Here is an 18,465-nt window from a genome sequence, read left to right on the forward strand (position 1 = left end):
GGTGAGGAGGGGGAATGCAGCCAAACTCCATGGAGAAGTTACATTCCCACGAGCAATCAGACAAACGCATGGAGTCGGCTCATCAGACTTAACTTCGGCTACCACAGAACTAAAATTAAACGCAATCTCGAGCCATTTGATCTTATCTTCCGTCCTGGCCTGATGGCGAAGCGTGAAAATAAACACCTCATTGTGCTTTCAGTCACAAGCACCAACAAATTTTGGACCAGTACAAGAAGATGCTTGTGAAGAGAGTTAAAAGGCATGAAATCACTGGGCACACAGCTGTGGAAGAGGTAGCGATAAGACAAAGATAAGATCGAAAGAGAGAATTAAAAGATGAGAAAAGAGGTTAAAACAAGTAGGAGGAATGAAACACTGAATACATCTAATCCGAGAACCGAGCAGAAGTAGAAGGTTGGTGAACCCGAGGTGACTTCTGTTATCAGCTCCCTCCAAACGCGAGTCTGTGTCAGCTCTCTTCATAACGCCGCCTGCAGCAGCAGCAGCAGCAGCTCTCAGTAGCTGTCATGGCTGAACTTTCTGGCAGTGTCAATGTGACCACAGATGGGGTTGTACTGCATTACTCAAACACATCATGGTCAGAGAACATGTCCTCGAGGAACATCACAGGACAGTTGGAAAACTCGGCAAGTAAAGAAGCTGATCTGCTGACAGACGATAGCTTAATCTCAAAGCTTCACGTTTAGGTCCAGTGCCTTCCACAATTACTGGCTAATTGTGTGTTTAAAAAATGCAGACATCATCTATGGTGGTAGCCCTGAATTTGTATTGCAAAATTTTGGGGAAAAAATAATAAGAGGGAAAAACCCCTAAAATATAAATCTATATGATATACTTTGTGATCACAGTAATTGGCAAAGTCACTTCTCTGGCCATTCATCTTTGAATAATCCCCTTCCCTCTTTATCTCTTTTTAAGAGAAATACCATCCCAGACTCTCCATTTAACTTTAGATTAGGCACATAATCCTTTTTTCCCCCACATATTCAGCACATGTTTCATGGGGAAAAGCATAATTTCTAATTTTTGTTTTGTCCCTTAACCAACAGATTTGTTTTCAGTTAAAGTCCAGCAGAGTTCAGCAAGCTTCACATGCGATGATTTGAAAGAAAAAAACCTTTTCGTGGCTTGCCTTGCAAACAACTAACGTACAGAGACTTTTTACTGCAGTTCTCCAACAGAGAATTTTTATCTCCTCTACCATCTTCTTTGCTATTTATCCTGAGGTAGTAGGATGAACATGGGTCCTTTTTCCATTTTGGAAGATTGGCTAAGAGAAATGGGTCACCGTTACACAATATTCAGAGAACTAGTATCAAAGATTGTTAATTAAACGTACAGAGACCCACTGATAAACTTAAAATAAATGTGGAATGGACTGACTAAGTGGAAAAAACAATGCTCAAGCAATTCAAATTCAAAAACACAAGTGCTAACAACCGTGGAACACACGGTGCCAGACAACACAACACAACACACCAGAAGTTTCTCCCAATCCTCCTAGTTGTCCAAACAATCTACAAGAAGTAATCAAAGTTCAAAGAGAGAAAATTTGAAATTAAAGTCTCAAACTCAGACAACCAAAAGGTTCTGGAAAGGTAATTATGAAGACAGCAGGCAGAGAAGGAAGCAAGCAAGTAAACTAAGAAACGCTTTGCTTTTTTTTTGTTCTCTGTGGACAGCCCAGTTTAAACTGGAGCTACTCTGTACCAGAGACCGGATGAGATGAAATGTCACTCATGTTCATCTGGGACTCCCGACTCATTACCAGCACATTGGCTCTGGAATCGAAGAGCTGCACCGGCAAACCGGGGAAACAAAGCCGCATGGACTCGGCGGCTCAACCGGCGTGCAGCGCGCAATTAACTCTATAATGTGTTTACAAATGAGGTCTACCTAGTCACAATCTCCGGTGAGTGATGGTGAGGTATTTGTATGCAGGTGCAGGAGCTTCTGCATGAAGACATGACTCCAGAGTGAAAATTACAACAGCAAGAGTCTGGTTTGAATGAGAAGAAAAAAAAAATGTGGAATGTTGTTTTGGAAAAGAAGTGCCTTTTCAGTGTCAAATCCTTTATTGAGAGGAGTTACAACAGTTTTGCATATGAAATAAGATAGGCTAAAAGCATTTGCTAATGCATTAGAGAGAAAAGGACAGGTGTGGTTACAAAGCCTGACTGTGTCCTTCCTCTGAGGAGGATTTCAAAAAGCTCCTAATCAGGGACAAAGTGATATGATAATGCTCATCTGAAATGCATGCTGGCAGCCATGCGACTTCGGTTTTAGCGCCAGAGAGAGCCCTCTAAACGAAGCTCAAACATGTCTCGGTGCATTACACTCCTCTCCTCTCTGCAGCCATCCATCCATCCATCCATCCATCCATCTGAGTCCATTTGATGGGTTGAACAGTTCAGAGGGTTCCTAAATTCTCTAAAGAAGGGTGCATGTCAGCTTCAGCTTGTCTGTCATCTAAAAATGGCTCATAATCTACCCTGAAAATTACACAGGTGTAAATGGCCTCCTGACGAGAGAGCACATGTTGCTTATTAAAGGAGAAAAAAAAGCTGTTTAAAGTTTTCAGAACTTATTTGGCTCTGGTATATTGAGCGTGTGCTTGTTTTCTTTCACGACCAAGATGCCAGCTGTTGATTATTAGGTAGTCAGCGCAGGACAGCAAAATGACACTAATTTATAGAGGAAAATAAATCCTGCAAAATAGTCCTTTGAACCATGTGTGGGTAAAAGCTGTGGAAATTCAAATATTATTTGATGCTTTGATAGAACGATTTCCAGATGCTTCTGACGCGGCTTCGTATTGATGGCTGTATTTGCAGGTGTGACTCAATAAATTAGAATGTCATCAAAAAAAGTGAATTAATACCGTCTCATTATACGCAGATGTAATAATTTTTTTATTATTATTATTTTAAGGATTATGCCCCACAGCAAATCACAAACATTCAGTTTTTAAGAAAATTCATATATATTTTAAATCCACAAATGTTATGTTATAGGCTCGTTCATGATTTGACAATCATGGGGAAGAGCGCTCACTTCACTGTTCTACAGAGAATAGATAGTCAGTCAAGAAGCTGGCTATTTATAGCTCTATCCAAACCTTTGATTTGAAAGTTAAGTGGAGGGAAAAGGTGTGCTTTAATAAATGTAGGTTAGTGGAAACCACAGCCTTAATAGGAAAGAGATTTAAAGAACTTTTAAGATTCACAAGTCATGAACTGCAGCTGGAGTCGGTGCTTTTACAGCAGGGGTCTCAAACTCCAGTCCTGGAGGGCCGCTGTCCTCCAACATTTAGATGTACCGCTGCTGCACCACGCCTGAATAGAATAATTAAGGCTCTGGAGAACTGATCTACACAAGGAGGAGGTAATTAAGACATTTCATTCCAGTGTTTTGTACTTGTGGCACATCTAAAAACTGCAGGACAGCGACCCTCGAGGACTGGAATTTGAGACCCCTGTGTTAGAGCCACCATACACAGATGTATCCAAGATTTTCATCACATCAGCCACTTCTGAACCAGAGTTATATAAGAGCAAAAATGAGTGGACTGTTGCTAAGTGGTCTTATGTCCTCTCTTCTTTTTAAAGTACACTTTCCATTTCAATTTGAAATTGCAGTCCCACACTCTGAAGAAAAAAACAGATGAGCTGAAGCTGAATCTTAAAGCCACTTGGAAGCTAAAGGCTGATCATCTCAATCCCACATCGCAACAATGTGGTAATTCATGCAAAATGAGCCCCGATCAAGTAACATTACCTAAGACCACATTTGGTCTTAGGTAATGTTTCTGCTTTTAGCAAAATTGAACTTTCTTTTTTTTGTAACCAGTCAGCCATAATCATCAAATTAATAAAATAAAATAAAATAAAAATCTCAAATATATCACTGTCTGGAATGAATCTAGATGTGGTTAACTGACTTTAAATACTCAAATAAATCAACTTTTTGATTCTAAGGCTACAGAAAAGCTTCTGTAGCCTTAGAAGTGAGGTTTGCAATTTTGCTGTTTTTTGATAGAGGGAATAAAAAGGAAGCTTCTTCTGTTCTACTCCACTGAGTTGCAGACGAAAATAATAACGATTTTGTGCCACACTGAGAAGTCTGCTCCTCGGTGAGTTGCTTGTTGAAAATTGTGTGACCTCCCCCATAAGGAGCCTGCAAGACGCCACGCTGGAGCAAACAAAAAGAGGAAAAGGGAGAAAAAAAAAACCTTCCATTTATCTGTAAAGCTATCATTTATCAGCTTCTCACCCAACAGCGTCATAGAATATGGGCATGCAACCCAGATACTTATGCCTCCAGGCTCTAACACTATGGAGCCTGAAGGCAGATTAGTTGGGTGTGGCCTAAGGCAAAAAACAAAACACCAAGAGGCAAAGGTGAGAACTCCTGAAAATAATAATATTTTGCTATTGTTTCTTACAAATTTCACTGCACCACAAGCTGAGTCTCTTCCCTGGCCAGAGCTCCCTGCAAATGCCAGCCTTTGTTGGCTCTGTTTGTAACGGTGCCAGCAGCTGCAGTAGCTTAAGCTCTCAGCAGTGTTAGAGCTGAACTGGCAGTGTTAGTGTGAACACAGAAGAGTTTCACTGCATTACTCAAACATGACATGGTCAGAGAATCCGTCCTCAAGCAACATCAGAGGAGAGATTGAACGCTTTGCAAGCACCGACAAATCATAACTTTTAATGGAGAGATGACTGATTAGGCAAATGCCTCTGTGCTGTTTTTTTTTCCAACAAACGACTTATGGATCACAACTTAATTTATTTCAAAAGGTTGATTCCGTCTTCAAACTGTCTCTGGATATTTATAGAGCAGCAATTGCCATGCCTCAAGTCCACTGATATATTCTGTCTTAGCCGACTTCAGAGCTTCCTGTCCAATGTGTCTGGTATCCAATGAGAGTCGGATACTAGACACCTTTTAAAATCAACAACCCAATAAGCAGGTATTAAAAATACTTTTCAAGAAGCCCACATAACTATCATTTTTTCTATTAGTAGTCTTCTGAAATATTCTCAACTTAAATGTTATGTTTTCATTTGCTGCAAGGAGAAAATCATAATAATTAAAAGTAGTAAGGGCTTGAAAACATCAGACTATGTTTTATTAATCTATAAACATATTTACTTAGTTAATTAAGGTACTGAAATAACTACTATTTTCAATAATATTCCAATTAACTGAGATGCACCTGTTTATGCTGTTAAAGGTTAACCATTAAGCCTCTTAACAGCTTAAAGGTTAACATTAACCATTAAAAGTTCATGCTTAATGTTAATGTTAACGCTTAGTGGTTAACATTAACCATTGATGTTGAACCAACTATATTTTTATTTCTATAGACATTTTATGGGAAACCTCTATTCAAAATATGTATGATAATGACAAAATATTACTATGTGCCTCCTACTTTCACAAAAGAAGCAATAACAGCTATGGGAGCTCACTTATTGCTTGATGAGTGTAGTAGCACAAGTTAATACTGCTTACGATGTAATAAATATGCAGCGACTCACTAACACAGTTTGACTAATTTAACTAAAACTAAACAAGCAAAATGCTAGCCAGCATAACATTCAGAATGCTGACTTAGTGAGCAATGACACATAGAAGCAGTCATAATCAATCTGAGAAGATAACATTTTTGAAGACTAACAGTTGTGTTACGACTGGGGTCGTTTGACCTAATTATATACCTGAGTGTGCAGGTGTTTTTTTTCTTATTTGATTGGTGCCTGGAGGACGACGGGGGACGTCTGATTGGTCGCTTCCCGGAGAGGACGGATAAAAGCTGGTGACGCGGACTTCCTGGGGTTCCATCCTCGGCCCATCCCTATCGACCACACTGTTTGTAACGTTTCGGAGTTTGTAGGAGTGAGCTGCCGTTTCTGTTTTCTTAGTTTTCTCCTGTTTTTTTTTTAGTTAGGGAGGTAAGTTTTGTCATTTGGTTTATTTACTTTTAATTAGGTAAGTTGGTTTATATTCAGATAGTTTTTTTTGTTTGTTGTTTTCGGCGTTAGCTCACTCCGAGGTTATACGCTCAACTCCTTGTAAATTAAACATACATCTCTTTAAAATAAATATTATATAAACTGTTCAACTTTGTGTGTTGGTTGCTGGGGATCTGAAGAGGATGGATCCTTTATGTTGCGATCTGGCCTCGCCTAGACGGGTCGTAACAGTTGCACTTACTGTAGATTAAGGTTTTCTATGAAGCATTACAAAAGCAGAGAGCCCTAATGGACTAACACAACCCCCGCCTCTGAATAAAGAGAGGGAGCATGTCCATGTGTAAAAGGGACGAGGTGATGAATGTCCAGATAATGATGACCTATAATGCTTTTTGTGGTGACACTGGCGTAACAGTAATGTCGCACACAGAAATGGCCAAAATGGATAAAGTGGATGGAAAAGATCTAAAGGTAGAAGCATAAAGAGGAAAGATGAGTGGAGGTATAGAGAATATAGATGGCGAGAGCATGGAGTGTCAGAAGGGAGACGAGTTAACAAGCACCGGTAAAAGCGAACGAGGGAGGAAGACAATGAGCAGAGGAAAAAGTGAGGTGGAGCAGACAGGAGCTGTCCTACCACGTCAATGAGGCTCTCCTGGATCCGGTTCAGTGTGGTTCTCAGTCGGCTGCTGATGAGGCCCAGACCCGATGACTCATACTGTGGAAGGCACACAGAAATACACACACAATGAGGGTCTGCACAGTGCACGGACACCTCACTATACAGGAACACACACAGACTGCAATGGCTGCTTTCCTCTCGTGTCAACAGAGACAAGCTGGAGTCGCCGCTGTCTGCCTCAAACTGACTCTAATCCCTAACGATGGAGGAGCAACAGTGAAGAGCAGACATCAAAACCAAACAATCGTGGAATTGACAGCCCAGAGAAAATAGTGGCATGGAGAGGGTAAAAGCACTGCAAACTCAACAACAGAAGTCTGCTCAATTGATGTTGAGATGTGCTTGGGTTGGGGGAGGGAGGAGAAGCAAGTCACACACATCCGAGGAGGCTCAAACAACATATGCTGGCTAGCATTCTGGTTAAAAAACTACCACAGCCCAAACATTAGTCATTATATGTCAGGATGGAATGCTTACCAAGCAGGCAGGGCCCACCACCCTGGCTGGGACTGCCTCTCTGCCACTATAGGTGGGCAAAGATGGGCTTGGGACGGGCTATGGATGTGGTTGAACAGGCAGCAGAAAGGGAAAAAAATGAGAAGCAAAAGCACACAAACTTTAAAAGCAACACTGAGGATATATTGCAACAAGACTGAAAAAAAAAAAAAGCCAAACAAACAGAAGCAGATTAACGGAGGTAATGAGAGAAATAAATTCCACACCAGTACTGCCTCAGCTTTAAACAGACTTTTAATTTAAGAGCAACAAAACTCAGCTGAAACTAATTGGAAACTGCTAATGAGGAATCGGGCCATAGAGTTGCTTCCTAAATCAAAAAACTTCTATGAAAGTTTGACTAAACGTTGCTTGCATATCTCACAGTTCAGACAATAAATAGGTTTGAATAGAAAATACGCTACATAAAGGATCAATTTAGCATAGGTTTCATTGAGCTTAAAACACCAAAAACTTTGATGAAGCCCCACTCACATCCAAAATCAGCTGTAATGTGCATTGTTATGGCAGGATCTTAACAGGAAGTGAGTTTTTTTCACCTTGTGAAGTTTCAATTATCCTGGTACAATACTATGGTGGTGTCATATTTGGGTCTGGTTAATGCACTGTTAGCCTTTGCTGTATTTTCTACAGCTAAATACCGCAAAATGCCCAGTAAAACTAACATAAAACATCTTTACAATTAGTTACTGTAATTTGCATTGCATTATGGGTAAAGGACATAGTATTACAGTAACTTACTGTATGTTTTGAAGTTGCAGTAATTTACTGTTTACACATTGCAGTAGTGGTACTGTATTTATAATATCTTGCACTGTTAGCCTTTACTGTATTTTTTACAGCTAAATACCGCAAAATGCCCAGTAAACTAACATAAAACATCTTTACAATTAGTTACTGTAATTTGCATTGCATTATGGGTATAGTACATAGCATTACAGTAACTTACTGTATGTTTTGAAGTTGTAATTTACTGTTTACACATTGCAGTAGTGGTACTAATAATGTCTTTGCGCTGGCCATGTAAGAATTCTATTTGATTTCCAACGGTCATCATAGATGTTTCATCGTGGTTCTCTGTTTCTGTATTTTTACTCCTTTAGTGGTTAACATATTTTAAGGCAGAAAGAGAGCATGTATTTTTGTTTTTTCACATCCTAGCTAACATTAATATGCAGTTTATCTAGCTACGTCATCAAGGGTGGCTTCGCTTCCAACGTTTTTCTGATGACGTTTGTTTTAAACTCCGAAGCTTTTTCCGTCCAAGTGCAAGTGCAGCTCTGTCGCTGTGGGCTCACACTGCTTCAGCTCTTTGCAAGACAGGTAAAAAAAACACTTAGAAAACTGTTTGAAGCCAATGTATATTTTAGATGGAGCTAACGTAACTTATAGCATCATGCTATAATGCTATAACTTAGCATGAGGTGAAAGATAGAAAAATATGATGGTGTTATTTTTTGAGCTGGTTCGGAATTAACGTTAGCTAAGGTGCTAATTTTACCGAAGGTTTTAGCTTGGCTTTTGCCGCTAAATCTTCCTCGAGCGACTAGCTTTGGGTTGAGATAAGCTCAGTGATGAGTGTCTGTTAGCATTGTTGTTACATCCTTTGTCGAACAATATAACGTTAACTGATAATTGACCCCCACCCACCCTTTTTTAAAAAAAAATACATCTAACTGTTCATTTGTTTAAACCATGACCTTGCAAATGTTAAGAGTGCAGATTAGCTAGGTCAACAAGGATGAATTCTAACGTTGTTCTTTTTTTTCTTTTTGTCAGATGACTTTTTTTAACTCCCAAGCTTTTTCCCTCCAAGTGGCTGTGCAGTTTTGTCCTGCTGAGTGCTAACATAGTTTCAACTCTTGAAAAGACAAGACAACAGGTAAAAAGACAGCTCTTCAAACATATTTGAAGCCACAAAATAATCTGGAAATGTAGAGGAGCAGCTAACCTAATCTATAACTTTGAGCTTGCTACAGCTAGTTAGCCTGCTAAAGTATCATTACATCTCCAACATAGTGTATAAGAGTCTGTAAATGAGGACAAAGGTGGAAAACATTCAAGTGGTTTCTGTTATTTTTTGAGTTGGTTCAGCCACAGTGGCAGGTGGACAAAAAGGTTAATTTCCAACCCTGGTTACATATAAGGACTGTTCACCTGTTTAAACCATGCTCTTGCAAATTTAAAGTTAAGTCAGTACTAACAGGTGCAACTATGTACAGGTGTAAATTCTGCAGCATTTGTACTTCAGAATTTAGAGAATTTTGTACTCATGTGAAGAAACATCAACACACAGCTAATTATCGGTTTCGTTGTGGAATAGAGCAATGTCCTACTTCCGTCAGAGAAAATAAAACATTTAGAAGAAAAAGAGGACTCAATCTTCATCTTGGTTGATGTAATTTTATATCGACTCTTAACTTAAAACACACATCTTAAATCAGAATTGTTCAATTAATTTGTTAAAGGGATCAATTCACCCAAATTACAAACATTTTGTTAACCCATATTGTACTTAGCCATTCAGATACTGTATTTGTGGAATGTAATGCTTTAAAAAATTCATTTAGCCTCACAAACTGTCATTCACATCCGTTGTTTCAGAGTGGTAGCAGGATGTAGGGGTAAAGTCTAGTCTAGTCTCTGGGGTGAGGTTCTCAAAACCTGTTGTAATCTGGGTGAACCCTTTAAATATAAATTACTACCAGTAATTCATATTTAAGAGTTTTCCTTTTATGTTTCAAAGGTATCTTCCACCAAGATGTCTGTTGAGATGGAAATGACCTTACCTACAACACCAAGGGTAATCATGCTTGGTAAGAGGAATATTTTCTATCACTATAATTTTTTTGTAGCAATGTATGTAATAGTTATGGTAGTCTGTACTTTTACTCACTAGCATTAGCTTGACAAGGGTTTGTCTATTTTAGGAAATAGCTTGATGTCTGCAACCTGGTGGATGGTCAGTATGGAGAAGAAGGTATTTTTCGAACCTGAGCAACTACATGACTTTGCGTCCTTGCTGTCTTTTTGGGTCATATTATGACTTCAATCTGGAGTATCAGGAGTCAGCATCCACCACGCTGGAGATGATACAACTGTAAGTACTCTACACCAAGCCATTTATGAATAAAATTTAATGACAGTTTGACTGATGATGAAGAACCATAGCTGATTGCTGTATTGTATGTCTTCATTTTAAAAAATACAATTAATATATTTTATTTCTGTTAAAAGATTCTTTGTGAGGATCAATCCAGATGTTGATACCAAATGCACAGCCAAAGTCAGTACAAGCTGCAAGATGGGAAGTCTTGTCAAGAGGAAAGTAGTCAGTGTCAACTCCCGGATCACCACCTTCCTCAAACGACTCGCTGAATTTGAATAGAGGACTTCCAACTAGGTAAGCATTTTACCAAATGTTTATTATTTTATTGTCTTTTCCTCCTATCTTGCATGTTCTGACTTTACTTTAGCCTTTTTAATATGATTTTAATGATTATTTATAAATGGCATGCGATTCCTACACAATAGCCCTTTAGAGTAGCCTGCATCTTTTCTGTGTCCGTGGGAAAAGTGGATGTCGCTGCATCTCTTACTAAATCACAGAAATGTTTAAGTGTGTAGTCGTTTAATTGAGGTGTTTTTTTTATACTATGCAGTTTTCAGTTTATTAGGCACACCTTTGCAGTAATCCATCAGCACCAACAAAATGACTAAAAAGATTGTTATGACATGTTGTATTTCATCGTCTCCTTGGGGACATTTGCAGGGTCTCAATATACGCAATCGCTTGAATTAGTGAAGACTGACTGACTGCTTTTGCCATAAACAATCCAAAAACCTGAAGTGAAGCCAGTCCTGCTCATTCTTTATGCAGCTTCTATTATCACTTCAGTGTAATTGATTTTTTTTTTTTAAACAAATTATCAACTTAATGCTGCTTTATGCCAATGATTTTATGCATTTGGACATTGTCACTTCAGTTTAATTTGTCAGCCTTCCTGTTGATTTGAAAATGTAGATAACTTCCTGACCATCTCATGACCTCCCACATTTTCTGTCTTATTCTTTACAGTTCAGCTTCCACAAGATGGATCCCACTGATTTTGTTTGACAAATGGAATAAAAGTTCTTCTAATGTAGGAAATGCATCTGATATAACAATATTTATTGATATGAATGCCTACCATATAGTACATTATCGCACTTGCACTGTTACTGTGATGTATTGTGTAACAGAGCACATTTAAGCTTCTGTTAACTGCTTTCTGACAATGCAGCCTCTGCTGGTTTTTAAATGAAGTATATTCTATATATTTTTAAAAGTCAGTCTTTAATAGTTTATGGCTGGTACTTGATGCACACATGTTCATGTTGCTACATACATGTGCCATAAAAATATTGACATGACCTGTAGTGTGTTCTATGGTTTTGTTGTTTTATAGCACATTATATTGTATTGTGACATTGTTCTTTATGACATTGTGAATATATAAATGGATTTTATTTCAACAAATCTGCTGAAAATAAATACCTGTTTTTATTCACAGTACTTGGACTAAAATTTCTTTTGTGAAACTTTTCGGTTTATGGTAAAATATTCTTGTATTAAAAAATGTAAACTTTAATTTACAGTAAAACTGACATTATGTTGTGAAACAAGTTTACAGTAGACCAGCTTTACTATAAAATACATTTACAGTTTTATGCTATAAACTACATTTACAGTAAAGCAGTCATAACTGTAAATCACACTCACAGTAAAAATTAACTGTGAAATATCATAACAGTAAAGGTACTGTAGAATGGTGATTACAGTAACTTACTGGCAACACTGTTGCCAGTAAGTTGCCAGTAAGTTACCGTAGAATGGTGATTACAGTAACTTACTGGCAACACTGTTGCCAGTAAGTTACCGTAGAATGGTGATTACAGTAACTTACTGGCAACACTGTTGCCAGTAAGTCGCCAGTAAGTTACTGTAGAATGGTGATTACAGTACCTTACTGGCAACACTGTTGCCAGTAAGGTACTGTATAATGGTAATTACAGTACCTTGCTGGCAACTTACTGGCAACACTGTTGCCAGTAAGTTACTGTAATTACCATTCTACAGTAACTTACTGGCAACAGTGTTGCCAGTAAGGTACTGTAAAATTACAATAAAAAGTCTAACAGTGTGGGTAGAGGAGAATGGCAGCTTATCTGTGGTGTCTGGCCTGCCCTCTCTCCTCATGGCTTGGCTTCATACCAACTTAACCACACCAACACTTGGCACCGAACCAATGACAACGTTTTATTCTTTGGCTGATATAATCTTGGGATCCTACCACTAATCTGGCTGCATCTAACAAGGTCCATCAATGATGGTAAGAAGATATCCCCAAGCAGATTTATTCAGCAGGGGAGAAAAACTGATATGATGGCCAAAAACTCATTTTTGCATTCCCCTTGAAACTAGGTTTTACTATATTTGTCATGATCGAGTGACATTAAAATGATCGTGTAGCCTGGAGGCCAAAGGGCAGTCATAAAGCGATGTAAAGAGACGATTGAGAGGGAAAGAATGGTCTCAGTTGTAAGTGTGAGATAATTTGACAAACTGAATTATTTGGGTTATAAATCAATTTGATATTGGTTAAATTGGAGCTTACATGACAGTCTTGTTGTAAAATTAATACTAAAGTCCCAAGTTTTTACATATAGGAATTTGAGAAATTTGCAAGACATGCAGAATAATCATGTGTGCGTCACGAACAGAGAGAAAAAAAACAACAACCTTTTTTATGCGTTATAGGTAATTTTTCAGAGAAACTATTTTTTTCGACTGAAGTGTGTGGCATTTAATGATATATTCTTTCTTTTCTTCTGTTGAGTCTTCCTGATCCAGTGTTTTGGTAGACAGTATTTCACCTCCTCTTTTTCTGCTCCCATATTTCTTGCCTTCATCTGTTCAGTTTGCAGCTCTATCATCAAAGTTGTTTTTGTCTTTTCTAACCCTCTACTGTCTTTTTCCAGAGAAGAGGTATCTGATTTATCCTCTTAGGGAACAACTTTCCAGAGTTTTGAAACATTAATCACTTTTTTCCAAAAATGTGTTTGTAAATCTGTCTCTCTCAACCCCCGCAGCTGACTGACACATTACCGTTAACAGTGATGAAGAATCTGACCGAAGCACATCACGCATCTTTAGCATATGTGTCACAGTGTCAAACCGTGGTTGTTTAAACGGATAATGGAGATATTTACTCTTTTACATATTAAGGTCCGACCATTACTCTCTAAGAGGGAGAAGTCAGGCAGCTCAATCACGATTCCAGTGGCGTAAAAGAGAGCAAAGTGTGGGTCGTGGCAGCAGCAAATGTGCGAGGTAAATTTCCACGAGCTCTTTCAAAATGAAAAAGAACATTAACATTCACTGTGTGTGTGCGTGTTTCGGTGAGATCCATTAGTGGAAATAGGCAGGTTCACAATATGATGCTGAACTGAAACATTATACATCCAAGTAATGTAAAACAGCTGAAATTAGAAGGGATGCCATAAAAAGATTCGGTAATATTTTGGGTATTACCGGGAGAAGATTTTTTGTCGAAATGAAGTCCGCTATAGGAAGGAATAGTTAGTTACTTGTCAGTGTGTGATTTTCTCTGGTGAAGTAAATGTATATTAAATTGCTAAAATCCTCACAATTCAATTCAAGTACAATTATTTGGGTCATAATTCAATTTGATATTGGTTAAAATACTTCAATACAATATGACGTTTTGATGTAAATCTAGAATTTTTGTTCTAGATTTAGTAATAAGTAGCATACAAGCAATTAACCAGAACACCTACTAATAATTGTATCCAATACTTAATTTAAAAAAAAAATTTTTTTATTTTCCTGCCCATATGAATAGCTATTTTTGAGCAATAAAATATTTCAGAATATTATACTGTAGCACAGTAGTATTTGAACTCAAATTGAAGTACAAAATTTAAAAATGTGACAGTACTGTAAAAAACTGAAGTGTATGTAAACATAATAAATTGTTTTTCTTGTCAAAAACAGATAATTCACATCAAATATTTCAAGCATATTTGAACAATACTGCCATCTTACCACATGCTTCTCTAGTGGGTGGTGTTAATGCACACTTAGCCACCAATTAACTCAAGAAGAAGAAAAAGACAACTTCACATCAAGCATTTGGTGACAAACAAATGGTGTCAGGTGTTCAACATCAAGTAGCAAGCATCAAACATGCCACTATCCACTGCTCTTCTTCATCCCATTGATGAAAAAGGTGGGAGCTAAAGGAAGTGAGTCGTTCCACTGGGAAATCTCAAATATTCCTGGACTGTGCCTACACTTCTTGAAAGTGTTGCTCAACACGGTGAGACACCACTGGTCAGGAGAGCTAATCAAGTCACAGGTTTTCCGAATCAGTATTGATTTGGAAAATAATTAATTGCAATACATTGATGACTTGATTTTGTTACCCACACCAAGTATCACATACTATTATCATCTCCACTTCAGATTCTGAATAAATCAAACTTGAGTGGATAGTATGATACTGAGAAAAATTGTTTAAATGAAGTTTGAGATTCCTGGAGGGTGTCACTCAGGAAAGGGTTGCATGTATAGATGGATGCATGTATGACTGAATGATTAAAAAAAATGTGTTGTAGAGAAATGTGATTTTATTTAGAATTTGGACCAGTTTAATTAAGCAACAATAAAAACCACAACATATGGACCATTCATGCATGGACTGGGAAATTCTACATTAATGCCAGGTTGATCAAAATGCATAATTCGTGAAACCATTATCAACGAAATAAAAACATGGATATTCTTATACTTTCCAATAATACTGCTTCAGTCTTGTTTCACTCTTGTGAACCCAATACGATGTACTGCCTCGTTTTATGAGCTGCAGGTTTCATTAAACCTCTGGTAAAATGCAAATGCGCATACATCACACGGACACATAACATTGGTGAAAAAAGTAAGCCAATGACAAGTCTATCTTCAAACCTTTTCTGAGATTGCCTTAGCAAACTGTCACACACACACAGCAACATGTCAACAATCAGACTCAAAAAAGCCCCCATGGCGAATATTTTATCTTTATCTTTCCCATTTGGAAGGGACAGAAGTCATTTCACTGTTATCATTACCATTTCCCTGAGGGCAATAAAGACACAAATTTTGCCTTCTTCCATTCTTCGTGAGGAATAGTAAAACTGACGAAGCTTTTACATTCAGTGAAGAACTGGGCTCACTAAATTTAAACCTATTGCTCGGCTGAAACGTGTACTGCAATAAACGGCAAAAAGGTTGCTGGTTTACTGTAAGTCTGTCTTTAACTGTTCTGATGTTACAGAGTCTAGATGTGAACTTGATGTGAACTGAGTAACAACAGGATTAGTTGTTACTCAGTGTGTTACTGGAGATCATCCAATAAACTTAAAGAATCTCTAGCGGTAATGTGTACAATTTGAGAGAATATTTTAAAAAATTAACAAAAGCAAAACATTATAACAGGAAAAAAACTGAGGTGTACACAAAAAAAAATACAGAGTAAATATATTTGCTTATGCAGACTATTCGCACTACAACACATATGTTTATATAGTAATTGATGCATATACAACATAACAAAATTTCTCACTTTGTATTCATGTCCGTATTTGTTTGGATGTGGGATTCTCAGTGTTGCCTCAGCTTTACGGAGCCCCGTCAGAGTTTAATTTCAACCATAACTCAGCGATTCTATCCCTAAATTTACCACTGGATTAACTTGGAGTTATTATTTACATTAACAGCAATATTTCCATATTCCATATTAGGTCAATCAGGACACCAATTTAATAAAAGCAGCAGGGAACAGCTGTTTCTGTCCATAGCATAAAAAAAGATATTTAGTTCTCAATGAAATTAAGTAAATATATTTTTCTGGAGATGCACAAAAACAAACCATTGAAAGGTACATACAACTCTATTTTTATTTTAGGGTTAGACAGTGTGTTCCACTCAGAGGGCTCTAAATTTCCACTACAGTCTATGATGTGATGATACTGCACTGCTTATACAGACGTTTGAGGGAATCCTTATTTGGTTTTAAAAATACTTGTGTCATTTTGTGTCTTAAAGATAAATTAGTCAATTGCAGTTTTTCTTCTTCTGCTTTTAGAATGATTTCTACTCTTTATCTGCCACTTATTTAAATTTTACGTTGCTGTTGTGATAAAAAAAAAAAAAGTGGACATCCATGGAGAGTCCTATCGAACCCTCATGGACAGGTACAGTTTACGAAATTTAAATCAGGCAATTTTTATATTTAAGCAGGCGGTGGAAATAGGATCTTTGTTTTATTGCAGCAGTAGAAAGGGGTCCCATTAAATAAGTTAATCAAAATCTTTATTCAAAAACATTAAACATAAAATAATTTTTTTTTCCACAATCAGCGTAATACGTTTTAAGGATTTCTTCTGTTTAGTTTTTGATTACATAAACATTTTGACTAATAAAAATTATAATTAAGTTTCCTTTCCTTCCCCCTTTCCTGCCACCTACCTTCAAATAAGGGACACTAGAGCCCACAAAAGACCCCCTGGCAGGGAAAGACAAAAAAAGCAAAAAACTTTACATTGATATTCTGAAAGAAAGCTCTCTATGAACATCCAGCTTTATGGCTTACCCTCTTTGTGAAGAGTATCACTTCTGAAACAGAGCAAGTTAGCAGTCCTCCGCAAGGGTAAGTGATAATATATATTAGCAGTATAATATTTCTTCACTAAAATCCTTTTTATCGTTTTCATGTCATATTCTAGTTCTGATTTTAGAATTTTACAAGCTCTACACTGTAATAAAAAATTAACAGAAAAGAAAACACATCACTCTGAGTAAAATTAAATTATATGAGTTCTTGTTTCAAACAAACACCAATTTATTGAGCTGCGTTTAGTAAAGTCTATGTTTTGTTGCTGATCTGTAGAAGAATGAGTTCACACCAAGCATGTGTCAGTTATTGATGTTTTAAGTGATATGGATAAAATAATTAGACAAAAAAAATGTTGTAACAAACTATTTGTGAAATGTGGAGCTGTAGATATAAACACAGCAAATGCAAATTGTACTAATTTCTATGAAAGCAAACACATAATTTTTTACTTGTTTAAAATTTACAATTACAATGCCGAGCTTTGAAACTTTGCATAGTTACTTTAACGAAAAGGGGACATTGTACAGCTCAAACATAAAAATCCCCTTTTATAGCTGTAGATATATGCAAATTATAGCTATAAACTAATACACATCTGGATTATAGACATCGAGAATTCACTTATTATGATATACAAATCACCAAAAAAAAAAAAACTAGAAGACTTTACCATGTCATTGCGTCCAAAGAAGGTGTATACAGCATAAAGGTAGTAGTCAAAGAGCTGCGAAACACAGTGGATGACATCAAAGGCAATCGGTTTCAGGATGTTCATCATCTGCATGTACTTTCCTGAATAGAGAGAATGCAAAGGAAGAGTTATTTCACATACTTTGATAATCTGAATCAAGACTGCAGCTCTCACTATGTCCCAGGTTGTTTGGTGTCATTAAGAGATGAGCATTTTTAAAGCAAATACCGATTTAAGGTTCAAACCTTAAGTAGATGTTTTGGGCCATTAAAAATAATAAAACACTCCCTTAAGTTAGTCTTAAGGGAGTTACATTATTTAGAGAAGAACTTAAACAGCTACATCCTGCATTTCCACACAAATGGCAAGGTCTTCATTTAGCAGAAAGGTGATAAAGGCTATAAATACACAGGAAAGGAAGAGTAACAAGGTGTCTAACGAGTAAAAAGTGATGAGGGGAAGAGAGGAGAAGAAATAAGCTCAATCTTGCTCCCTTTGCCTCAGACAGAACTGTTTCTCAAACTTACTTATTACAGAGTTTCTCTTGAATTTGGTTCAACCTGATTCCATCATAGCTCTGTAGAGTATATGGGAATGACTTCAAGTTTTTCTAGTCTGCTAAAAAGTCAGTATAACAAATCCAGTGAAGTAAAAAATAAAATGGTAGAAGTAAGTTTTCAGACATTTTTTGTTTTTGCTCTTCATGCACAAGAAAATTGAATCGATCTAAATTCACTTAGTAACAGTTCTAACATCACTGCCTTAAAGATAAGTATCTACTCTACTTCTGATGTGTCCATGAAAATCCTTCCACGTCAACCATGATAATATTTTATCAACCAGGATGTGCAGAAG

The 18,465-nt window shown here is 37.2% G+C and overlaps 1 protein-coding gene across 2 annotated transcripts in view; it reads right to left on the minus strand.

The window, feature by feature from the left end:
- The window catches only part of vps50 (VPS50 EARP/GARPII complex subunit), a 107,493-nt gene that overhangs the window by 22,521 nt on the left and 66,507 nt on the right, over nt 1-18,465 (minus strand). The window contains exons 21-23 of one of the 2 annotated variants that reach the window (XM_044138321.1): nt 17,590-17,711; nt 7,162-7,239; nt 6,640-6,720 (exon numbers count right to left, since the gene is read on the minus strand). In XM_044138321.1, coding sequence (XP_043994256.1) covers nt 6,640-6,720; nt 7,162-7,239; nt 17,590-17,711 — 281 coding nt within the window. The remainder of the gene's footprint in view (nt 1-6,639; nt 6,721-7,161; nt 7,240-17,589; nt 17,712-18,465) is intronic. The other variant, XM_044138322.1, reaches the window with a different exon arrangement.

Source organism: Gambusia affinis, linkage group LG14 (assembly GCF_019740435.1).
Source record: "Gambusia affinis linkage group LG14, SWU_Gaff_1.0, whole genome shotgun sequence".
Lineage (NCBI taxonomy): Eukaryota > Metazoa > Chordata > Actinopteri > Cyprinodontiformes > Poeciliidae > Gambusia > Gambusia affinis.